At 34.6% G+C, this 25,993-nt stretch overlaps 2 protein-coding genes across 2 annotated transcripts; both read right to left on the bottom strand.

The window, feature by feature from the left end:
* Window positions 1-3,558: 3,558 nt before the first annotated feature.
* LOC112508046 lies at window positions 3,559-8,438 on the bottom strand. The gene is made up of 4 exons (XM_025112830.1): window positions 8,367-8,438; window positions 6,042-6,916; window positions 5,546-5,665; window positions 3,559-5,010 (listed from the first exon to the last, which is right to left on the bottom strand). The coding sequence occupies exons 2-4, from the start codon at window positions 6,798-6,800 to the stop codon at window positions 3,736-3,738; spliced, it is 2,154 nt and encodes a 717-aa protein (XP_024968598.1). The 5' UTR covers window positions 6,801-6,916; window positions 8,367-8,438; the 3' UTR covers window positions 3,559-3,735.
* A 3,345-nt stretch (window positions 8,439-11,783) lies between these two features.
* LOC112507422 (bifunctional 3-dehydroquinate dehydratase/shikimate dehydrogenase, chloroplastic-like) lies at window positions 11,784-25,181 on the bottom strand. The gene is made up of 10 exons (XM_025112004.1): window positions 24,926-25,181; window positions 18,340-18,448; window positions 18,006-18,221; window positions 16,815-17,155; window positions 15,494-15,557; window positions 15,086-15,194; window positions 14,431-14,580; window positions 14,202-14,350; window positions 13,284-13,446; window positions 11,784-12,197 (listed from the first exon to the last, which is right to left on the bottom strand). Exons 1-10 carry the CDS (start codon window positions 25,117-25,119, stop codon window positions 12,154-12,156), a joined length of 1,539 nt encoding a protein of 512 aa, XP_024967772.1. The 5' UTR covers window positions 25,120-25,181; the 3' UTR covers window positions 11,784-12,153.
* Window positions 25,182-25,993: the final 812 nt, after the last annotated feature.

The following is a 25,993-nucleotide window of genomic DNA, read 5'->3' as shown; positions in this document are numbered from 1 at the left end:
TACTATTAGGAGTAGATGTCAGATATATATATATATATATATATATATATATATATATCATTGTAATCTAATTTCATTGAGATTTACTGGATCCTTTTGATTTGATGTGTTTTAAAGGCAATCTGAGTCCTATGCATCATTGGACATGTAGTTCATAGACGATTGTCCTTAAACCAAAGAGCATAGTCGGTTCGAGCATTGCTCTAGATTCTTCAATTGTCGTGGTGGATTCCAATGCAAATTCATCGTTGGTTCAAGCATTGCTCTAAAATCCTACTTTTGAGCAGGATTTACAAGGTCTAATTGGTTGATTTGGTTTTCTCGAGTTCTATGTGTCAATCTTTAATCATCGGAGTGGCTTCCGGTGTGAATTCATCTTTGGTTCGAGCATTGCTTCAAAATCCTTTTGAGCAGGATTTACTAGGTCTACTCGGTTTGAATATGGATTTAGAGGCCTTCAGTCATAATTTAGGGCATGATAGTTTCGTGCCACTGGTTTTTCAACCAAACATGATGATCAATTATGCAAATCAACGGTTTATCTCATACTAGGTTGAATTACTATTGCAACCCTGTCATTAGTAAGATAAAACTCACCCGTCTCATGACGATCAAAACCCAACTCACGTTATGCCGTTCATAGACCATTGTCATAGCTAGTTCAAGCATTGCTCTAGAATCTTTAATCGTCAGAACAACTTCCAGTGTAAAATCCATCTTTGTAGAATCTAAGAGTCGGTTTACTAAATGCTTACCTAGTAATTGCTTACCAGGTAGATCTCACCATACTCCCAGGAAACTCTCGAACAACCTTCAACAAAAGGGTACCTGTACCCAAAACCGACACAGATGGGTAGGTAGAGAATACATAGGGACGCAAGACAACCGATGAAATTTGAACATCTTGATAATTATTTTTGCAAAAAATGGATAAAAGAAATAAAGTCAATGAAAGAGGTTGAATACAACAACCCAACCCAACCCAACCCAACCCAACCCATTTGACACCCTTTTTTAGCCATTATTAGAAGACTATAATTCCATTTTCTAATCATATAAAATGGGTCCCACACTAGTAACCAAGGAAACAGCATAATGCCATTGCAGGCTATAAACACAAGGTGCAATTTAAGGTATAATCAGCAACACTTTTATGAGGTTTCCCACCCTTTTAACACTTTTATTTAAGATTTCCAACCAACAATCACCAACCATAAATGAGGAAATTGTCTAAAATTACCATTTTGACCCCCACAATATAGTCAATGTTCTAACATAAAAATAACCCACGTCAGTATTTCACATGTAGCATTTTAGTAAGAGCATCTTCAACAGCTATGCTAAACTCTTCTTTAAAAATGGAGAAAAATATAAGAGAGAAAGGATAATCTCCAATTTTGAAAGAAGAAAGAGAAATAGGCTGTTTACCAAACACTTACCCAGTAAGTGCTTACTAGTAAGATTCTAGTCCACCAAACGGTGTAAATCCTATGCAACAATTTACCCGATAAGCGCTTACCATGGTAAGAGTCGCCGCCCTCACTTACCGGGTAAGACTCATGGTCCTTGTCTCGTTCTTACCGGGTAAGACTCATGGTCCTTGTCTCGTTCTTACCGGGTAAGACTCATGGTCCTTGTCTCGTTCTTACCGGGTAAGATTTCTTGGTCCTTCCCATATTCATCCGATGAGAAAGTGTGACTTGGTAAGCAATTACCCAGGTAAATGTTTGGTAAACGGCCCCAAAATATTGCATACATGTTGAAGATTCTCTAACTTGCTAAATTCTTTACTTTATGAACATTAAATTCATAGAAAAGTAAATTTTATAAGTTGATAAAGTGCTAACGGCGAAATCATGGCTGTTTTGGTCAATTGAGTAGAATTGCGGCTATAAAATAAATAGGGAGTCCGAAATGGCTATTTTGAACAATTTCCTATATTAAAAATGTTACTGCTTAAAAGAAAAATGTCATTTCCATACACAAAAATGATTAGAAACTTGTCAGTAGGTCATAAATTTGAAAGACGTTTGTGAGGAGGTCATTTAAGTATACCCCATCAAGACGTCATGCATTTAATTAAAATCTCATTTAAGTTTAAATGCCTGAATATACCCGTGAGGAGATCATTTAGCTAAATAACTGGTACAACGACTACCCTTCAAATTGCCGGAAAACCTGAATCATGCATCTCTCGGGTAGGCCTGACAACGAACGAAATATTTCTTGTAGAGAACATCCTATATTGTTGGATATTACACCTGATTTGGATCATACAACAATATGCTAAAAAACAAAAAATAGGGTTAGGCATACAACCTTAAATGAGATTTTAATTATATCTGTGATCTCTTGACCTGTTAACGAAAAAACGGCTTCATACTCGTCAAAAGATCATGGATTTAATTAAAATCTCATTTAAGATTATAAGGTTGGATTCGGGTAAGAATGAAAGTTAGAGTGAAAAGGGTAAAAAGGGATCACCCTTGGATCGATCGTCATTGAAGATCAACACTGATGAAATGCACCGGATCAATTCTCGTGGGAAGCGCAATTCATAGGTTGGGGTGAGATTGAAAATGATCAAGGGTCTAGATCCCTTCTTACGCTTCTCATCTTAACTCCTATTCTCACACGATCCTTCGTCTAAAATTATATACCTTGAAGGATACTATACCTTGCTTCAAATAGCATTAACCTTTGACCAGCTATAGAAAGTCGTTTACCAACACAAACTGGGTAGGCACTAACCAGGTAAGAGTGTGATCTGGGTCAACACTAATTACTGAGATACCAAGAGTCCAGCTATAGAAAAGTCGTTTACCAACACAAACTGGGTAGGCACTAACCAGGTAAGAGTGTGATCTGGGTCAACACTAATTACTGAGAGACTTGGTAGACACTATCATCCTTAGCTTACCATGCCAACATTATGGACCGTCAAGAGGAGCTTGGTAGACACTATCATCCTTGTCTGGGTAAGCGTCTTTTTACCTAGTAAAAGGCGGTAAGCAAGTAGTAAATAGCCTCTACCCCTACGCCCCCTAGCTTACCAAGCAAGAGAGCTCTTTACTAAACACTTATCGGGTAAGCGCTTACCAATATCGCTTACCTTACTGATTGAACATGATAAGGACCAAGAATCTTATCCAATACGAGGCATAGTCAGGAGCAAGAGTCTTATCTGGTAAGTGAAGAAAAAAACTCTTACCTGGTAAGATCTTACCAACAATCCATTTTCATGGTTGAGGATGTTACACGACAAGGTAAGCGAGGGTGATTTCTTTTACCGATAAGCACTTATCCGGTAAGCCTTTGATAAACGGCCCCCAAGAGTGCGATCTGGGTCAACAGTGATTACTGACCGAGTAAGAATCCTTCCATTAGCTTACCATGTCAACATCTCCGTCAACATTATGGACCAATAACAGGAGCTTGGTAAACACCAACATCTCTGTCAGTGCAAGGCCTCTTTACCTGGTAAAAGGCAGTAAGCAGGCAATAGCCCCCCCTCCCAAAAAGAAAAAGAAAACCGCCCCCGGCCCCAAACAAGAAAAAGAACTTGAAGATAATGCCATTTTAACACCAGGGAATCCAAGAATTGGAACACATAATTTGATAACAATGTTACAGTAATCTACTGCTAACAGTAAAAAATGTGGCCAGTAACAAGTTTTTCATTTAAACACAAGAACATCGAACCACATTATGCAAAAAAAGAAAACGAACCTTACATCAGCGGTATATTACAGAAGGCCCAGCAAAGGCATACCGAGATGAAACAGGTGCGGATCTGATTTCGAGTTCACCCCCTCTCTGATGCTCGATCTGGTTGTACTCTGAGCCATTTGCCGAATATAATCTTTCTACTCTATCGGGTAAAATGGTTTCTTGATGAAATCGTCTGTCCTCCATAGAGTCGTATCCATACACACTAGAGGGAGCTGCCGGAGGTTGAGGAAGATAACGATCCACGAAACTGAGATTTTGATTATAAGAATTGTATGGATCTGATGGATAAAAACTTGTTGCGTGATTGCTTGTATCTATGTTTGGAGTCGATGATGTGGGATTCTCTTGTCGACCTTTAAGGCCATAAGTTCGATAGTCTCTTTCACTGAGGAAAAGTGCATCAGGGGGGGCAACTTCTCTTTCTTGATCGGTTCTATAAGAATCATAAGCAGGAGGACCAATCGGGGTTAAGTTTTTATGCCTTTCTCCTCTAAGCCCATAACTCCTATACTCGTGTTCGGTTAATAAAAGTGGAGAAGAAGCCACGGTTGGCTTCGAGAATTGTATACTTTCTTGTTCGGGTGGTCTACTGACAAGAAGCGTATCAGGGTGAATACGTTCTCTTTCTTGATCGGTTCGATAAGGATCATAAGCAGGAGGACCAACCGAGATTAAGTTTTTGTGCCTTTCTCCTCTAAGTCCATAACTCCTATACTCGTGTTCGGTTAACAAGAGTGGAGGAGAAGCTACGGTTGGCTTCAAGAATTGCATACTTTCTTGTCCGGGTGGTCTACTGACGAGAAGCGTATCAGTGTGAATACGTTCTCTTTCTTGATCGGTTCTATAAGGATCATAAGCAGGAGGACCAACCGGGGTTAAGTTTTTGTGTCTTTCTCCTCTAAGCCCGAAACTCCTATACTCTTGCTCGGTCAATAAATGTGGGGGAGAAGCCACCACTGGCTTTAAAAACTGCATACTTTCTTGTTCAGATGGTCTACCAAGGAAAAGGGTATCAGGGTGAATACATTCTCTTTCTTGATCGGTTCTATAAGGATCATAAGCAGAAGGACCAACCGGGGTCAAGTGTTTGTGCCTTTCTCCTCTAAGACCGTAACTCCTATACTCTTTTTCGGTCAATAAAAGTGGAGGAGAAGCCAGAGCTGGAGTTGAAAAATGCATACTTTCTTGTTCAGATGGTCTACGAGGCTCGTGAACAACTGATTGTGGATTTGAATGCACCAATGGAGCCGGCTTGAATAGGTTTGTAAGTTTCTTTACCTAAGAAGGGGCAGAAAGTAGATGATTTCGTATTTAAATTATAGTAATCACTGTTTTTCAACATAGTTAAGTTGTGCCATTTTGCTATTCTAAATATAAATAACATATAACAAAAATACAGTATCATATAGACCACAAACCAAATAGAAACCCGCTAACAGTTAGAAACCGTGAAAACCAATTTCATGTATTGTTTCGTAGGTGAAACAATACATGTGAAAACCAACCAAAACCATCCAATGAGTTTGGTTTTTGAGATATGATTCATATTGTTTAACATGTTATGTTCTTGTGTACGAGTATGAGTGTGTGTTTCATGTATAAACGTATATTTGTGTTTCTTTTCACAAGCAAAACATTCTTTTGACGTTTCATCTATGAAACAAAATCATTGTATGAACATTGCACGTTCACATGTGTTGTTTCATCTCTATGAAACAATACATATAAACTGGTTTTACAGGTTTCTAACTTTTAGACGGTTTCTATTTATTTTGCCCACGTAACATATAAATAAATAGAATGTGGGGCTCACTTGATCAATAGTTAACTCAGTCTTGAACTTGTGAGTTCTTTCATCATAACTCTCCTTAATTGCCTTCTTAAAAACATTCTCAGGTAGTGGAACACAGTCCTTGTAAACCTCAAAGCGAACCTATACAAATCACCAACCATCAGTAATAAAAATGAGGTGATTATCTTAGAGGTCGTTTACCAAACGCTTATTAGGTAAGTGCTTACTGGGTGTCACTTACCTTACAGGGTGAGAACGACAAGGACCGAGAATCTTACTCGGTAAGGGCATAACAAGGACCAAGAATCTTACCCGATAAGTGAGGTATAAGACTCTTACCCGATAAGCGCTTACCGGGTAAAACACTCTTACCAACAATCCATTTTGATGGCCAAGAATGTTACAAGATAATGTAAGTGAGAGTGGTGACTTTGTCGGTAAACGCATCAGTAAGCGCTTACCTATAAGGGTTGGTAAACGCCCCTAAGCAGAGAAGAAAAACCATGGGAAAATGAACCTGAAGAGGAAAGGCCCCACCAAAAGCAGCTGGTTCAAGTTTCATGCCACCAGCTGAAGATGCGATATATATACCATACAAAATCTTGAGATCAAAATCGAAGAGAAAAAGCTTCATACCAGGTTTGATCCCCATGACTAGCTCTTTCTTGTGTGCTTGGACACCCATAACACGATAATGATAACAATCTCGTTTGGTTTTTCGGTTGCACATAAAGATACATCCTCCAAGAGTTTTCATGTCATCATTTCTGGCGTAAACCATTGATGAACTTTTGCCTTCTTTCACTTTACCAGACTGAAACCCCTTCTTTGTAACTTCAGGTTTAGGATTTCGGGAGGTATTTACTGGTTTAGAACTTTTATTAGGCTTCTTCACAAGCTTTTGTGACTTCTGGAATTCCTTTGAGTTAGAAAACACGGGCTTTTCCTTGGAGGATTTATTCACGTTTTTACCTTCAGTTTTTGGAGAAATGAGGGTTCTCTTATTCGAGGATGACAAGGGTGCACTGGATTCCCCAAGTTTGGAATTTTCATTTGAGGACTTCTTCACGATTTTGCCTTTAGGCTTCAAAGACTTTGGGGTTTTCATTTTTGAGATCGATAATGGTGAGCTGGTATCATCAGGTGTAGATTTTTCATTAGAGGACTTCTTCAAAAAATTACGTTTGAGCTTCAAAGACTTTTGGGTTTTCTTTTTGGAGGTCGACAATGGTGATTTGCATTCGTCATTCTTAATGATATCCTTTTCTGATGACATAGTCTCCTGTCTCCCGAACTATAGAACACAGTTTATCTATGAACTTTAAGGACCACCAATTTATTCACCAGGAAGGGATGCCGTCATGTAAAACAACCAGGCATAAAAAATAGACCCTGCAACATTAAAATCAAATAATACATACCGAAGAATACGAAAAGGTATCTAACTTTTCCAACCGTGTGTCTTGAAAAATGTTAAAGGGTTGTTTGGTTGGTTTTCCATTAAGTACTTTATGGATAATGCTGACTGTGTGGATTAATCTATTTGTATTGATTGGAAGGGTTTTCTCATAGATGGAAGGAATGTGTTTTTTAATTGGGAGGGGCAGGTTTGGAAAAACTTGGATTTATGCATAAAGCTCCTCTTAGAAGCTTACCGGATAAGCCACTTTCTATATCGTTAAGCCACTACCAAACAGTCATATATAGCTAACCGAATAAGATGTGAGTCCAAGTAAGCTAAATAAGCTGTTAACAAATAGGCCATAAGGGCTGCTAGGTGGTCGACTGGCCTGTTAGAACCCTAATTGTCCATCAGATGACAAAGCAGATGTATACGGAGTTCAATTTCATGAACAAGATGTAATTAATTCTGATTATGTAGACATAGTGACACATGTAATTTAAATTTTTGATACTATACTCTCTTTGATACAATTTTCTTTCTAAATGGCCGATATCATTATTCCTCAAATACAATTACTCAAGAAATGATCAAAAAGGTTGCCAATAATTGAGAAAGGTTTAATTTCTGTGAGTTAACCTTCATGGTTTTATTTGATTAGGTTCTTTTTTTTTGGAAATTTTAACAATTGTGCGCCATTTTGGTTCGTTATTTCTTCTTTATGTTCTATATGCTTCATTCACCACTGATAGATATCGTGTGAACTTTTTGTAGATTGTGATAAAATCAATTTGAATTTGTGAACTGCAGAAATTATCTGAATGGCTGACGAAGTATGTTAGTGAGAGATGGTAAGTTGCTAATCGGGAACAGAGGAGGGCGCTCAATGTCTAGGTGCCCAACTAGGTGGCCGTGTCTGACTGAAACGCCAGTTTAACACCTAGGTGGCCTCTTAAACGTCCTAATGTTTAGCTCACTGAACCAAACAAATTCAAATTACAGTTCCAAAATGAACAGGTTTACAATAACACTTCCAAGTACCCTTTTTCTTCCTTAATCTATGGGCGGTGCAACGTCCATCTCATGCTTAAAATTCGGATGTCGATTTCCCCCAAACTTTGATGTTGATTCCCAACAATTTCCAACCGGTAGTGTATATATTTTGATAATCATTAAGCTACCACAAATATCATACTTTCATGTTCAGCAGCAATTATTTTCTTAGATCTTCCAAGTCCAAGCTACTTTCTCTTACATTGATTTTTATACATTTCAGATCACAATCTACGAAACATTCGCACGATATCTACAATCTATTAGCGGACAAAGAAGCAAATAGAACGTCTAATGAACCGCAGTTGCTTAAATTTCAAATTTCCAGCAAAAAGCTAATGAAATACAATCATGAAGGCAAACTCGCAAGACACTGAAATCACTAACCTCAAAATACGTCGTGCAGGAGAACGAAATCGGCAGGAGAAGTAAATCCGGTGACGATGAGACGGATCGGGATTCGCGAAGACAAAATAAACCGTAAGGGGAAGATATTTGGAGAACAATGGCAAACCTAAACCATGGTTAGTTGATCAAAATCTTGTCAGGCCCTTTCCGACTTCCGTACACTTGATGGGCCTCCACATGAATTAGGTCGGCCCAATTAAACCCAAAGTAGGCCACCGGTTTGGATCTGGCCCAATTTTGCCTTAAAAAATGCACTTTTTTTGTTTTCCTTTCACTTGTCTATTGTTATTATGGAGTGGTTTACCAAACTTTTACTGGATAAATATTTATCAGTAGGTGATCGGATTGAAGAGATTTGAACAATCTAACCTAATGTTTACGGTTTAGAAAATTACAACACAATCCAACCTAGACCAAAGGGCAACCCACCCAACCCAAATCGTATGGGTCGGTGGAGTTGATTCTTTGGTACATCAAAATATTCTTCTAACATTGAATATGTTGTTTTATCTATTCATAATTTTCTTTTCATAATCATTTGATACTACTTATCTAATACTTCGTAAATCTTAAGTATACCATATTCAACTACTTTTCTTCAACTTGTATATAAATATGTTCACATTTAAGGTGCGTTTGATATACAGACTGGGTGGGACGGGACGAGATAAAAATAAATAGTCTCGTGTTTGGTGTGCCATGGAGCAAAAATGAGATGAGACAACATGAGACAAAAGTAAGATTGAGTGAGACTATTATTAAGTTTTTTTTGTTCCACTAAAAAATGTAGAACAACATGAAACTAAATTTGAGATTACAATATTGCCCTTATTATTTGATGTCAAAATATAAACATAATTTAATTGCATCATCTTTCTTCACTTCCACAACCTCCATTCTCGATTCCAACCTCCATTCTTGAAATGTTAAACTTTTGACGATGACATGACAAATGTTATTTACAATTGTTGTGTTTAAACCTTTTAAGTTATGTACGTATTTAGAATTTGTGATATGACAAATGTTATTTACATGTGATTTTGGAATGTTAAAAAAAATATTGATATCATTGATTAAATAATTTAAATATATTTTTGGTCGATTTGTTGTCATTTACAATCATTATACGATATAAAATAACATTACAATATTTAGGGGTAACATGGTCATTTTAACAGTTTTATCATGTCTTGTCTTAGGGGCTGTTTGTTTACCTCTTAATGATACCATTAAGACTTAAGGGTCTGATTCGGTCAAACATTTTCTTGTTTGGATAGGATTTTGATAAAGTCTGAATGAAAACTTTACATCTGAATTGCTCCTTCACCCGCTAGCCCTCCATACGATTCAGATGTCATATTTTTCCAGGTTTGCCCTCCTTTTTTCTCTAATCGTCGTTCTCTTCTTCTTCATCAGTCCATATGACGCTTCTTCTTCTTCATCTGTAGGAATCGCCACTTCGCCAGCAACCCTCGTCGTTCTCTTCTTCTTCATCAGTCCATATGACGCTTCTTCTTCTTCATCTGTAGGAATCGCCACTTCGCCAGCAACCCTCGTCGTTCTCTTCTTCTTCATCAGTCACCAGTCTCGCTCGGTCACCAATTGATTCACAGGTAAGACCTCTCCCTATTTTGATGTAAAACCCTGAAGGCAAGGGGGCAGCTGTGGTTTGTAAAAAGATCGAATCTGTTGGAGATGAGAAAGGTCTCTCGGAAGTCCATAGTTTGATTCCATCTGTTACTTTGTTTTTACGCAGTTGTTGTCTGAATGGAATAACAAGAAGACAATTCGTATGTTTTCTTCTCCAAGCAATGGAATGGCTAGTTGAAGAAGATGTCTGCCATTTGTTGCTTATGGGTATAAACCCTTCTTATGTGGTTAACAAACAACCTCTATTTTGATCTCTGTGTTTTTCAAGAACCTAAGGTTCGATTGTGAACCTTGTAGGGAGAAGCTGTGTTTTTCAAGAAGTTGTTAACAAACAGACCCTATTTTGATCTCTGTGTTTTTTAAGAAGCATATTTTTGGTCTCTATGATTCATTCTCAAACAGTAGCCTAAAGGCTCATTTGTAAACCATATTCTCCTAAATCAATCAATGAGAAGTTGTTTTTAAAACAACTTTTGGTCCAGTGTTCTTCAACAACAAAATCAGGATCAATTTTTGTTTCATCAACCAATAACTTGAAGTTAGTTCCCTGTGTTCTTAAGTTAAAAGTCAAAATGAAAAATGTTTTTGGTTCTTGTATGCTTCAAAGAAACAGCAAACAGAAAGTACACAATGGAACATGGTTTTGTTCCCTGTATTCTTCATAGAACATGGTTTTGTTCCCTTGTTTGAATTGATATAATATTATGTATTAGCTTGGACCATTAATTATTTTCTATTTTTCATGTAGAAATTTCCTTCAGAACTGTTGTCAAACGTTAATTTTCATTAAACACAAGACTGGGGTAAAATGGTAAATTTTATGTCATTCAGACTGTTCATTCAGAACAGTTTCCAAACAACATTTTTCTATCTGACACTAAATCATACAGACTCTCTTAATCATACTGACCACTTAATCATTCTGCACTAAACCATTCAGCAATTGCAAAACAGCCCCTTAGTCGTACCAAACATGAGACAGACAATTAGTCATGTCCTGTCTTGTCCCGTCCTGTTCTGTTCAATCTAGTATGCATATCAAACACTACCTTAAGGGTGCGTTTGGTACACTGGACATGACAAAACATGACATAGATCTTTGTCCCATGTTTGGCATGATTTTTATGTGGAACACAAAGAAACAAAGTGGAATAGGTCTGTTCCACCCCTACCCCATGGAACAGGGTGAAACAGACTTATAATTTACCAATATAATCTCAAAATAAAACTTAATTCTTTTCTAAAGTATCACATATGTCCTTTTTTATATTTTATTTATTGTATTTTACGTTTTCTTAAACTTTCAATTTATTGTCCTCGAAATATTATTTTTATACGGTTTTTATATTTTTATTAATTTATGTAACTTATTATATATTAATAATAAAAATAATGTAGTAACAAGATAAAAACAAAAACTGGAAACTACATAAACTTTTTATTTTGTATCATTTTAATTGTTTTAACGAAAACTTTCTAATAATATATCTTTTTATAAAAAATAATTATTCTATTTAATTTAATAAATTACATAGAGTAATTAAAAATAAACAACTCATTAAAGATAAATTGATCATTTTACTTATTCTGTTATGTCCAGTTTTATCTTACCAAACATTGAACAGTTGTTCGATCTTATCTTGTTCTACCCTATCTGGACACTAAACACACCCAAATAAAACATACCATATAAAAAACTTCGGAATACAATACAAATTACCAAAAAAAGTAGAAATACCCGAAAGACAACCATTTTCTCATATTTTCATTTATTTTTACCCCAAAAAAAAGTCATTTAAACTCATAACTTCCAAGGTCTTACAGACAAACTAGAAATGATTCAAACCACAGAAGTCGTCCGTTATTAATTCAAAAACTATATACAATGTTTTTGGACCAATTTCAATAACTTCAACAATAGACCGAGTACTTCTGAGCGTATCGTTATCAATTCCTTCTCTTTTTAATCTTTTATAAAGCTCGGATACCATATTTACTATACCTTGAAGAATTTCTCGAGTAATTTGGCAAATGTATTTATGGTTTTGTACTCTTTTGCCAAGCGGGGATGAAAAAAATATTTGGTGACGGAACCCGAGTCCTGAGAGTTGAATGATCAAAACTGTTCTAATACGACCTTGCGCATGAAGTCCTCCGGTGCTGTAACACGAGACATAAAATTCATTTTATTTTCTGAAGGAAATGATAGCGTAAATTATTGGTTCAAGTTAACACATTTATCGATTATACTAAGAAACCCGACTATTAAACATGACACTTGGAGCATCTTCAATAGATTCTTCAAAAAATTCTCAAAATGAAGAATTAAAAACCGAAATCTTCAGAAAAAATTACGTTAAGCTCCAATAACTTCTCTATTTTAGTGATTATAACATTAATTATATTACTAAATATTCAATAAAATATTATTTCTTTCTCCTAATCATTTAATTTATTAGAGCATCTCCAACAGCTATGATAAAATATAAAATATATAATTTTTTTTGTTCCACCAGCTATACTAAATGATATGTTAAAATAGATAAAATAATATAGATAAAAGTGGAAATATCCAAATTTGGATAAATCTCTAAAACTCCATTGAAGAGAGATAGAATGCAATGAAAAATTAACGTACTTTAACTTGATTCCTGTTATGGTAACGTACTTTCAAAACCTCCATTTTGGTACCTAAGATGTAAAGTTTTAAACATTTAAGTACCCAGGTAACCGGTTGAAGCATTAACCGGTTACCATGCTGATGTGGCGTGATTTGACTTACCTTTTGAATTTAAAATTCAATAAAAATTTATACTGAGTTGGATAACACATTAACATGGTAACCGGTTAATGCTTCAACTGATTACCTGAGTACTTAAATATTTAAAACTTTACATCTTAGGTACTAAAATAGAAGTTAAGGTACGTTACTTTTTCATGCAATTTGTCCATGAATAAATAAGATTTTAATTTTTTCCAATCAATAAATGTAATTGAAGTTAAAGACGTAAGGAGAGAAAAATAATATTTTATTAAAATATTGAATATTTTATTAATATAGTTAATGTTAGAATTGCTAAAGTGAAGTAACTGTTGGAGATGGATGTAATTTTCCTTAGAGATTTTGACTTTTTATACTCTATTACAGATAAAATTATAACATAGCGATTGTAGATGCTCTTAAAACCTTGTAAAAACGAGCAAAAACCGAAAGCTCATAAAGCATAGGAGATGAGGATGATTTACCTAATCCATTGGTGAACAATTTGAACTGACCAAGAGCTTGTCTGATGAACATCTCGACACCGCTCACTACCGTGACTCCGACCTCTACCGCCTCTTGCAATAGCCGGGTGTTTCTAGGCGTATAAACCGCATCAAATACAAGATCATACGATCTCAAATTTTCCTAATAAAGTCAAAACAAACGTTAGTTACCGTGTATTCATAAATGCAAACATAAAAGAAAGTTCATTCGGGAACCATTAATATTTTGAAGACCGGGAGAACCAACTATTCGTGATGAATGTGTCTAAATATTCATGATGAATATACATAAATATTCATCAAGCCTTTTCCTTCATGAATAGTTGGTTCTCAACATATTTACAGTTCTCAAATGAGCATGCCCTTTTACGCATATACATACGCATATACACGGATGTTGGAATGAGAACGACAAAAAGGTTGAGAATGTGAGAAAAGATCTCAACCGTCAGATTAGATGATCCAAAGGGCGTGGATTAAAAAGGTGGCTACAACAACCTTTGATACATACAGTAATCTTTTTTCATTCGTTTTTTCGTCATTCTCAACGATATATGTATAGGGGGGGGGGTAATCATACAAGAACCATAAAATCGTGAGAACCATGAGAACTGATACATAATGTGTTATTTCACATAAATTCTTTTTTCATCTAACGCTAAGATTTAAAGTATATATTAACATATATTTGTTTCACAAACACGTAAAAAAGTTTCACAATGTAAAACAAACACACTTGGAAACAAATATATGTTAGATTGATATCTTCAATTCTGGCATTAAATGAAGAAAAAAAAACATGTAAACCAAGACCTTAAAGTACAAGTTTTTATGGTTATCACGATATTTGAGGTTCTCATTTGATTAGACAGATATACAGATAGACAGATAGAGAACCTTGGAAACAGGCGTTAAGTGGACATCGGGTTCCATGCCAATAGCCGAACAATTTGCAAGAATCATCCCATTTTCTGGGCAAAATGCATCCAAATGATCGATAGGCAAAGCCTCACCTGAAACCGCTTGAGCAAGAGACTCTCCTCTCCCTACCCGAAGAATTTTAAGGTTAGAACATAATTAAAACTTTCAAATTAGCAGCTAAACACCATCAAGTCACGGGCTTTACCAAAATTGCGATTAAAAATCACCACTCGGGCTCCTTTGCTTTTGGCACCAAAAGCCAGTGCTCTTCCGGCACCTCCTGCGCCAACTAATACGAACAATCTTCCAGCAATTGGGGATACATTTGGTTCTTCCCCATTTGAGATCTGCCTCTCTATTCACCAAAAAAATGAATTACTTATAGGAAAAGATTTCGCCTTCATCTTTCTAGGCTGTGTTAGAATATGTCGAACCCTGCTCGATTACTCTTCAAAGGAGCCCTTGATGAGAGGAGGAGGGTTCCAACATATACGGAATATAAAGCGTCCAGATCTCATTGAAGTGGGACTCTAACACGCCTCCTCCAACGGAGACTAGAAGGTCAAATATGTCCCTGATGGTAGATTTTGACTCTGATACCATGTTAGAATATGTGAAACCCTATTGGATTACTCTCCAAAAGAGCTCTTGAGGAGAGGAGGGTTCTAACATATATGGAAGATAAGGTTGCCAAGTCTAGCTGATGTGGGACTCTAACACGCCCCCTCCAACAGAAGCTAGACGGGCAAAGATGTTCCAGATGGTAGATTTTGACTCTGATACCATGTTAGAAACTTAGAATATGTGGAACAACTGATTGGATGAAACTCAAAGATCGAATAAGCTATCATACTACCAACCTCGCAGTGCATCTTCTATTGCAGTAATGCAAGCATCACAATCTGTGTTGTAACCAACAAGCTTTCCATCAATGGGCCGCCTAACAATGGTGTTTACAGCTCCTATTGACTGATAAATGGCAAAGCATGAACGGAATCAGTATGCGCACCAAAAAAGATGATAGAAACTTGAGAACCTGAAAACCAACTATTTCATGTATTATTCATGACTAATAATCATGAATACTATTCATCATTAATATCATGCATCTTCATCATGAATATCATGTATATTCATCATTGATAATATCTATCACAACATTCATCATGAATAAAGCATAAATAGTTGATTCTAAGATCTCATTTGAACCTGCCCCTAAAGAGAATCCATTATATGTAAATGATGATAAGATTATAGTTTTTTTATACCTTAGCAAGGGGGTCAACTTCATCGCAGCACGCTACCGCTGCTTCCTTATGTGGCAGTCCAATACTATGCGTTCCATCAAAGAGAATACATTAGAAAGACCTAGTCAATTGCAAAGTATTATACTTTAGAAACAACCTAGTTACATGATTCATGATCTTCAACTACCAAAATCATGGTGGCATTTCCCCATTGCAATATCAATAATCTTGAAAAACATGAATAAAATTCAAGAACATAATCGTAACAACCCGTCCAACGTGGATAAAGAAGTAGATTTGTGAGGTCCTTATAAGCTTAAAATTACAGGCTACCAATAACTTCCATCGTGGTTTTAAGCAGATGCGGACCCATAACTTTTTTTAAGTGGTGGCACAATTTGACTATAAAAAATATCTAAAGTAGATACGTTGGCTGGTTCCTTGTCCTTATATAGAAAAGACTTGTGTCTGTGTATGGTCTACATATATTTTTAAAAACACGAAAGGTATATAAAAATACAACAAATTTGGATATCATTTGACTTGAACCTGGTACAAAGGCAGGAGCCGGGGACGGACCCAGAATTTTTTCTAAACGGTGGCACCATATGACCATAAGAAAAAAAATATAGGAATTTTTTTTTTCAAACGGTGATACCGTTCGACTATAGGAAACAAATATACGGAATTTTTTTTCAAACGGTGGCACCGTTTGACTAAGAAAATGACGCTAACATGATTAGGACTTGGGTGTGGGGTGGAATAAAAGCCTTGCAAACCAACTTTACCAAATAAAACTTGTTCTCATTGTAGTTTCAAAATACATACGGTGGCACACAACAAATTAATACGGTTGCACCGTTCACGAAACCTAAATTTTTTACCCTTCGGCGAAGAAACGATACGGTGGCACGTGCCACCCATGGCACTTAACTAGGTCCGTCTATGGCAGGAGCATTTACCATCTTAGCCATTAAGTGTTAACATTTCATTTTCAAAAACTATATGGTGGCACCCAACAAAACAATACGGCGGCACCCTTCAGAAACGTAATTTTTTCCCTTACAACGGAACAATGAAGCATTGGCCCGTGCCACCGTATCCATCCATGTGGCTCCGCCCCTGGTTTTAAGTTGAATTAGAAGTTATTGGGCCAACCTGGTTCTTTGGACTATTGGGAACTGCAGCAATGCATAGATAGAAAATTACACAGTTTTTTACTTCATTTACTTACAGAAGTGGAAAACAATCAATCTTCGATAAAAAGTAATGCATTAATCCAACAGAATATATCGTAATCAAAGAACCGAAAGGCTATCCCAATTTGATTTAAACAGAGTACCTGAAACCAGCAAAGTCGCTACACGAGAATACTCTGAGAAACTCTTTAATATTATCAACGAGGAGTGGGACATAGATTCCGTTATAACCACAGAATCTGAAAGCCGGGTTGTGCAGCAGAGGACCTTTGCTATGACCGACTGGGTTTGAAACAACACCAAATACTTTCGTATCCACATCCACATTATCAAGCTTATAAATATTCTTGATGCTGAGAAGAGGTGGCAAGCCTGGTATAGATTTGCCCCCTAACGAACCGGAAACCATAAAGGCACCGTATTTCGGGCCCAACAATTGGCTTATAAGGCCTCTATCTCCAACCGCTCTTACAATCACAGGGACCTGAAGAATTCACGCATGATAATTACATCACTCCATTATTACTCCCATAAAAAAATTACTTCCATTGTTATTGTTAAACCATGGGATAACCCATTCTGTTATAACTAATTTAGATGCCACATGTACGTTGAGATCTCAAATAGTTTTGATCCCTCCAGTTGTCTATAAACGACCACTGTCATAATCATTTTCAATCAATGAAAAGAAAATCTATGCTCTCTATTGGAGTCCCACATGAGCTAGACTTGGACCATTTTTCCAGTATATACGTTGGAACCTCCCCTTTCTCCACAAGGGCTCTTATGGAGAGTGAATTGGGGGTTCCACATATTCTCACATGGTATCTTAGCCAAGGTCTGCCAGTTCAGGGACCCGACACTCGGGCTAGCCTCCTAGGGTCCCGTTTGATTTGCATGAATGAAATAGATTTGGGGGATTTGGATTTCAAATCCACTTCAATCTAATGTTCGGTTTGTTGGATTGTCCGAATTTGAAATCCTAGGATTTAATTGAAATCCTATAAACATAGGATTTTGAAATCCTTAGGGGGGCTCGGGATTTTAGGGGATTTCGTTGGATTGCATGCAATAAGGTTTTAAAAAATGTTACAAATATTTGTTTTTATAAAATATTTATAAATAATGGAATCCAATTCCATTCCAAATGCTACAAACCAAACACACCAATGATTTCAAATCCATTCCAATCCAAATCCCTCGAAAACAATCTTGCGAACTAAATGGACCTAAGAAATTGTTAAGAGATTACCATAATGGATGATAAAGTCTATTTTACAAGTATTTATAGGGAATGATGAAGTTGTAATATTTGCAAGAAGGCGAATTCATACCTGAGAAAGAGTAAGGACATGAAAGACTGGTGCTACATCTGTAATATAAGCCACTTCGGTCACAAGTTTAACAATATCGGCTCCAGTAGATTGGAGGCATATAAGCAAATTGCCTAGTTTTTCCTTCGAATGGATTCCGCATTTCACGTAGCTTGATACAATTATCTTGCTATTTTCTCGTTTTTGCATAACTTCATTAATCATATCAGAAGCCAACTGAAAGTATAACCAATAAGGATCATCAAATCGGTTTATATATATACATTACCAACAAGAATTTGAGCAAATTAATCTAGGGTTATGATTCTTAAAAAAGTCGATAACGGGGACTAACCTCGAAGTCGATTTCGACGAATTCGACATCCAATTCGACGGCGAGTCTCAGGACTTGCAAACATTTGTGCTTCGAATCTCCTTTGCATGAAATTTTCTGCGAATTTAGCCTGAAATTATGAACAGATGATCCCACCATAAGCATGAAGTCATGTAAAACTACGATTTTGGTCTTACTGGCCCATATGGGCTTTTCGGTTGAATCAGCCCAGAGCCCATTGCTGATAAACTTTACTGATATGTGATAAATGATAATGTAGAAAAGTACTATAAAAGTACTGTATATTGATGCATATTATTTAAAATTCAATATTACAAGTAAATTATGCATAAATATAAATTATTAAGCCTCATGTTTGAATTCGTGTAACTAATGACGGATAAACATCTCATTTTAAAATATAATTAAGATAATTATCGAGTTTTAACAAAATAATCAATTATTATCTTTATAAAAAAATTATATTATTAAACCAAATATAAATTATTTCGTTATTGAACATAAATTAAATTATAATAAAAAAATTAAATTAAAAATTTACATAAAAAATTAGGAATTTTAAATATTTAATTTGATACTAATATCGATATATTTTTGTTAAATTTTTATGATATATCGTCAAATTTATACTTTATTCAAAAATAATAACATCATCTCTTTTTCAAAATCACATAAGACCATATTATAACATCGCTGAGATAAATAATAAAATGAAATATTAAAATCAAGATGTATCTCGCTACATTGAGCGAGTACCCTTCTAATAGTTTTATAAGGTGTCCATTAAGAGATGAATTTTGTTTGGAAAAGAAAATTTATATCTCTCAATGGTTATAAATTTATATCATGAGCTTTCATTAACCATTAAGTGTCATAATTTCATTGTAAACAATTATCAAACAATTGTATATCATTTTACACTATCTCATAAGAGTCTCTTAATCATTCTGACCGTTTAATTATTCTGCACCATATCATTCAATAACTACCAAACAACCCTAAATATTTATATTAACTCTAAATTTAAATTATATCAAAATTAAAAAAAAAAAAAAAAAAAAAGTGGTGTTCAAACTTTCCATGAAAAAGTGGTGTTGAAGTTATTATAATCAAACGGTCTAGAAGCCGGCGAGGAAGCTAGAAAAAGTGGTCACCACACCTACCACACGAATTAACCTTTAAAATTGACACGTGATCTATTAAATAAAAATGCAAACATGTATTAATTTATTTCATTTATATTATAAATAAAATATATTAAATTAATTGAATAAACACAAACAAACAAAATGTACCATTGTTTGTTTACATGAACGTGTCGATTGTTTGATACTAACACTTTCATTTATTCTACTCTGAACGGGTCCCACATATGACATATCAATATATTATTATTCTAGGGCCTAGCTTAAGGTTCACTTGAATTTAAATTAAGGATTGTTTGTTTACTTCTTAATAGTTTTATTGTGAGTCAATTATCTGAATCGTTATAAGATAAATCTTGTTTAACAAAAAAAAAAAGTCTACCTTTTAATGATTCTAAAGCCCTTCGAATGATTTTGTATAATGAGTCTCGTTTAACCATTCAGCACCCAAGTTTCATTGTAAACAATTACCAAACAATTATATTTCATTTTGCACTATATCACCAGAGCCTCTTAATTATTCTGATCACTTGATAATTCTGCACTAAACCATTCAGCAACTGCCAAACAATCTCATAGGCTTTCATTTACACTCGCTCGTCTTATTTTCATAAATCTGATTTTTTTTTAAATGTTAAAGATGTGCCCACTGAACTTTGAATATTGCTCTGGATATTATAAAATATATAGAACATTAACCAAAAAATCAAAGAAGAAAAATATTTCGAAATCAACCAAAAAACCGACAAAATCCATCGAAATTGACCATAAAAAAAATTAAAAATTCCTCGAAATAAAAAAAACACTTTAGAAATGCCTGAAAAAGGTGAAATTCAGCTAAAACCACATTGAGCGACTTTACAGGCCTTCTACATTAATGTTGTGTTCTTGAATTTGAGGAGAAAAGAAAAAAAATATTTTTGTTCGAGTTTTTCGAACGAGAATGAAATATTACGAAAATACCCTGTAAAACGTAGCATTTATAATGAAATATTACCGATATTTCATTTATTTCTCATTCCTCCCATATTTGGAAGAAGAATTTTGAAAAGAATCTTATCGTTAATTTTCTTTAGTTCTCGAAGGGCTTCCCCTCCTCGGACCAAGAGACTTGGACTACGAGCCCACTTAGCAAACGAGGCTCGGGATGATTAGACAGTTCTCTTTCTCGATGGAGGCAGAGAAGGGATATAACTCAGCAGTAAAATGTCACTTTTATTCGTAATAAAAGGGTTTAAAAAACATAACATATCTTGCTAATAAAAAATCTTGAATCTGCCACGTACGCTTGTGTCCAAAATGTTTAAAGATAAAAAGACAAAACAATTTAAATCATCTAAAAAGGACAACACTCGAATAAAAACTACAAATTAGACCACGTGTTTTCTAAACAATAAGCTATATACCTTATATTCTTGATATTTATGTTTTTTTAAAAAATATATATATATATATATATATATATATATATGTATATTTTAAACTAGCATTGATATTATATTTAAAAAAATATTAATAGTTTAAATCGAAACTTATAATTAATACTACATATTTAAGAGTTGTTAGTTTACCTCTTAATAGTTCATAAGAGACAATCGTTAAAAGGTAAATTTTGTTAGACAAAAAAAAAATATGTTTCTTAATGGTTCTAAAACATCTGAATGATTTTGCATCCAGGGTCCCCATTTAACTATTCAGAGCGGTAATTTCATTATAAACAATTATCAGACAATTATATTTCATTTTGCACTATATCATGAGAGTCTATTAATCATTCTGACCACTTAATTATTTTGCACCAAATCATTAAGTAAATGCCAAACAACTCTTTAGAAAGAAAAACTAATTAAATATAATTTAATAAACAAAATTGATCAGTTACATATTTTGTAGGAAAAAATTATATCACAGTAAAATATAAAAGTAGTATATTTTTTAATAGAAAGAATGCAATGATACTGAGACGGTGTTTGGTTAGAGATATTAATCAGTAATTAACGTGAATGATAATAAATAAATAAAAATTGTATGATTTTATGTAATATAATGGTTTCATTCTATCAGAAGCCCCAAATTTTCATTCCAAGTTAAACCAGAGAGAATAAAAATCATTTCCATTATCATTCCTTAACCTGAACCAAACAGCCTCTTAGACAAAAATATCACCATCAGACTTGGTGCAACTTTTTTCAAAAAATAAGAATAAATTACATTTATGTAATATAATTGTTAAATGTATTTATTTTAATAATATAATTAAATGTTAAAAAAAATATTTTTTTTAAATATGCTCTCAACTTTCTTATTTTCTTTTATTTTAAAGAATTTAGAGTAAACTATAAATTTAAATCTTATGGTTTGTCAAAAATAAAACTTTTCGTTTTACAGTTTCAAAAGTACAATATCGTGATCATGGTTTGCAAAAACGTCCAGATTTGCTTCCTGCTTCTAATGGCTGTAATGTCTTTTTATCTATTTTTTTGTCTTTTACCTAATCAAAAACGACAATTAACCGAAATCAAAAATCAATTTTGATTGGGTAAAAACATGACGAAAATATCTCTCATTTAATAAAATCATATAACGATTTTAAAAAGAAAGAATTAAATCCAAAAGTTTTTATAAAAATTTTGTAATTTAAAAATTTAGAAATGAAAAGTATCACGTGACAATCCACATGGATTAAATTTATATTTAAATCAAGAATTTATTACATAGAAAAATAATGTTACCTAAAAATCCTCAACACTAAATTCAACGTGATATTACATGACGTAATTAATGTGTTCCAACTTGTGCCGCCCCCTACCGCCCCCATACCTTTCGTGTACCATGTACATTAAATATTGCCTCGAATCAATCAATTGTGGATTTGTAACGAGTTGTAGTCTACCAAAAATCCTAACATGATTTTAAATTGGATTCGAAGTTATTGAATCAGTCTGTTGTTTTGAACTTTCGGGTGTTACAAATGATAATCTTTATCCTTATACTATCGAGATGGTGGGGCAAACTTCATCAGATATGATGAATCCACAAATCCATATTACAGATTACAACGAGGAAGAATCTAGCAGGCCTGACGAGGTCGTCAATAGTTAAAGTGGGGTAGTTTGTAACTATTCGTTTCACGTAGATAGAAAATGGGATTTGTGAGGTCCAAACAAGACTCAAGTTTTAGACTACCAATAACTTTCACGATGGTTTTAAATTGGATTCGAAGTTATTGAGTCAGTCTGTTGTTTTGGATTTTAGGGGTGTTACAGATAATTAAGTCACTACCAAATTGTCATGTATAGCTAGCCACTTTCTATATAATTAAATCACAACCAAATAATCATGTATAATTAAATCAACCACACTTGACGGAAAACGATATATATGTCCTATGCTTGGAGTTGAAGTAATTACAGTCTTAATATCCCTATCATTTTACTGTATTTTTTGCCTTAGCATTGTAAACGATCTTAGAGGTTATTTACTAAATACCTCAGTTATTCACTTTTAGGAATCACCACCTCACTCACTGAATCAATTAACATTCTTGGTTGTGGGTTTTTGGCCTAGTGGTATCTAAGGCTTTGACCTCCTACGATGTCAGGGGTTCAAACCTCATCAAATGTGAGGAAGGTGTTTGAGTTTACTTGTTATATTTGTTGTATATAAATATTATATACTTAAAAAATGGAATTGTCTATAAACGTTTTTTACCCGGTAAATGTTAACCGGATAAAAATATCAGTTCTTGCTATGTTTGTTTACCAATTAAGATTCTAGCTCACAGTCATGCTCACCCGTTAAGGCAAGTGAAACATTTTGTAAACGACCCTTTACAACAGACAGGGCGGACCCAAGAGGTTTAAGTGGTAAAAAATTGTAAGGTCATGAAAAATGCCACAATATCAATTTCTTGTATGCAACCGTATATATTTTGAGACTACAATAAAAATACAAGTTTCCCTTAATAAAATTGCTTTACAAGGTTTCTCTTCCACCCAAATCCGAGTTTTAATCATGTTAGTGTCTTTCTCTTAGTTTATTAACTTTTAGTTTCAGATTTAATATATCTCTGGGAAAAAAAATGCAATAAAAGACTTGAACACAAGACCTTACATATAAAAAACAATGAACTAACCAACAGACCAATGATAATTTTATAAAAAATATCCATATTTTTATTTCTTATAGTAAAATGATATCACCAATTGAAAAAATTTCTAGCTCCGTCTCTAACCGCAAAGGAGGTTGTTATTTATTAACGATAAAAGAGACCGACCAATTTTACTAAAAATAGTAATGTGCATGACTCGAGTGCATAAGCCACCTACCACTGGTGGCGTCCAGTTTCCATGTGCATCTGCACCTAGACTCTCGTCCTCTTCTTCAACCTTGTATTATATTCAAACCCCACCATCCCAAATTTTGTTTTACTCTCGTCACCCAAAACTATAAGGGTAAAATGGGTATCTGGCTTCTCTCAGATTCCTAAAAACTCCTTCAGACTATACAAAATTGTGGATACTAAAAGAACAAGCAATGCCAATTACCAAATCTACCCTTCAACGGCAAAACTAAATTGGAGCAGTTTAATGAGTTTAATGGGACAGACAACTTCTTCGATCAACTACATGACTCTTTGGTAATGACTTAATAATATGGAAAGTGGCTTATTTAGTAAGCTTCAAGTTTTTTTTCTAGCATGCCCTTCTCAATTAAAAACACGTTCATTTCACTAACGAAAAACTCTCTCAAACAAAAATCTTCCCTATCTATATAGTAAGATTAATCCACAGGGACAACTTTATTCATACAAGACTAACTAAACAGCCCTCCATTTCTACTCCATGGCTCTTTTAAAAGGTTATTTAATACAGTTCCATATATTCTCACACCCAAAAGAGAGATGATCTTAATCATGATTAAACATGCAATGCAAGTATATTCGACCATAGTGTTGATATCTTGAGTAAAATGACAATTTTGGGTTCCTATTTTCATGTTATTTTTTATTGAGTTAAGGATTTTATGACTAAAGAAAATGAGGTTGGTCCAAGGGCAAAAGGGTAACATACTAGCATGTCTAATCAATCAATCAATTATTGCAGAAGTAAACCAAACAAAACTAACTAGTATATCCCACCACTCAGATGCAGGTTATATGGTAAAATGCAAACAGATTTGACATCTACATAAAGAGTAGAACAACTATTATTTCATTTGGAGGTGGGGGTAATGGGGTAATGTATGCAGACGTGACCTCTACCATAAAGAGCGGAACAATTATTATTGTAGAAGTAACCAAACCAAAAAACAGCCCGAGTATACCCCACTTGGGAATGGGGTAATGTATGCAGACATGACCTCTACAGTAATTAAAAAAAAAAAAAAAACTGTTGTTGCAGAAGTGATAATTAGATATAAAAAACAGAGGAGAAGGGTACCTGAAGGAAACAATTGCAGGGAGAGTTCTTTGTTTCAAGACCAACTCCACATCAGAAATATGGGAAATTGATTCCATACAAAGCTCAACAAGATCTGCACCTTCTTCTTTTGCAATCTCCATTGATTTCACCATTTCTTCTTTGGTTTCACTTTCAATTGTGGCACACACTAGCAGCTTCTCCCTGAAACCCATTTGAAGTGGTGGTGGAGTGGTGGTGCAGTGGTGGTGGTGGGTGGTGGTTGGTGGTGGTGGGAGGGAAAGAGTGTGTGGTGGTTCAAAGAAGTAGAGTATAACTAAGGTGCCTTATATAAGCAAAAGCCATGTGTGCGGCATTCTTTATAGAATCCTAATTTCTTATGGACTCAATAAATTGTTGATTGCCACCTACCCCCTTCAGCCTTTGCCACTTTCCTTTTGGTTTCTCAATATTTGGCTCGTTCAGAAACATGAGAATCTGAATATCCAGCCGACAGATGTGTTGATTTCATTTGAGAAATAAAAAAGTACATCATTTCATATATTATATTTTATATCTGTATATTTATATAGATTTGGGATCATGTGAGACCATCATGTTTTCATAAGACATTTGAGACCACTTTTTTACACTTAAAACTTCACAGCAAAACGCTGTGAAGGTAACCTTCACGATGTTTTTGTTGTGAATGTTCGGTTTTTTTAAACGATGTGAAGTTTCAAGTGTAAAAATATGGTCTAACGGGCCTCATAAAAACAGGTTGGTCTCATGTGAACCCAACCCTATATACATATATTTATATATGTATATATATTTACTAAACACATTCTATTTTGTGCATAGCATATTAACATTGTGGTTGATTGTTTGAACCATTGTTGATTGGTTCTTGTAAGTCAAATCATTTAGCTTTACCTTTACTGTAAACGTACCAAAACACTTAAATTATGTTAGCATAAGAGATAGAAATAAGAAATTTCTTCAAGTAGTGACATACATCATTTGACTATAAGAAACAAATATAAAAATATCCATCCCAAAATTATCATTGGTCTGCTGGTTAGTTCACTGTTTTTCATATGTGAGGTC

The sequence above is a fragment of the Cynara cardunculus genome (assembly GCF_001531365.2).
Source record: "Cynara cardunculus var. scolymus isolate 2C chromosome LG 2, CcrdV1, whole genome shotgun sequence".
Lineage (NCBI taxonomy): Eukaryota > Viridiplantae > Streptophyta > Magnoliopsida > Asterales > Asteraceae > Cynara > Cynara cardunculus.
This window is presented reverse-complemented; position numbering and strand designations above follow the sequence as displayed.

Bases quoted from the DNA above. Each gene is read 5' to 3' on its own strand.
- LOC112507422 (XM_025112004.1), bottom strand. From the start codon at position 25,119: ATGGGTTTCAGGGAGAAGCTGCTAGTGTGTGCCACAATTGAAAGTGAA. The intron at 18,222-18,339 runs GTTAGTCCCCGT...TTATACTTTCAG, and splicing joins TCGTCGAAATCGACTTCGAG to TTGGCTTCTGATATGATTAA. The intron at 14,351-14,430 runs GTAAAGCCCGTG...TTCTTCGGGTAG, and splicing joins GATTTTTAATCGCAATTTTG to GGAGAGGAGAGTCTCTTGCT.
- LOC112508046 (XM_025112830.1), bottom strand. From the start codon at position 6,800: ATGTCATCAGAAAAGGATATCATTAAGAATGACGAATGCAAATCACCA. The intron at 5,666-6,041 runs GTTCATTTTCCC...TGATTTGTATAG, and splicing joins GTGGGGCCTTTCCTCTTCAG to GTTCGCTTTGAGGTTTACAA. The intron at 5,011-5,545 runs GTGAGCCCCACA...GCCCCTTCTTAG, and splicing joins CTGAGTTAACTATTGATCAA to GTAAAGAAACTTACAAACCT.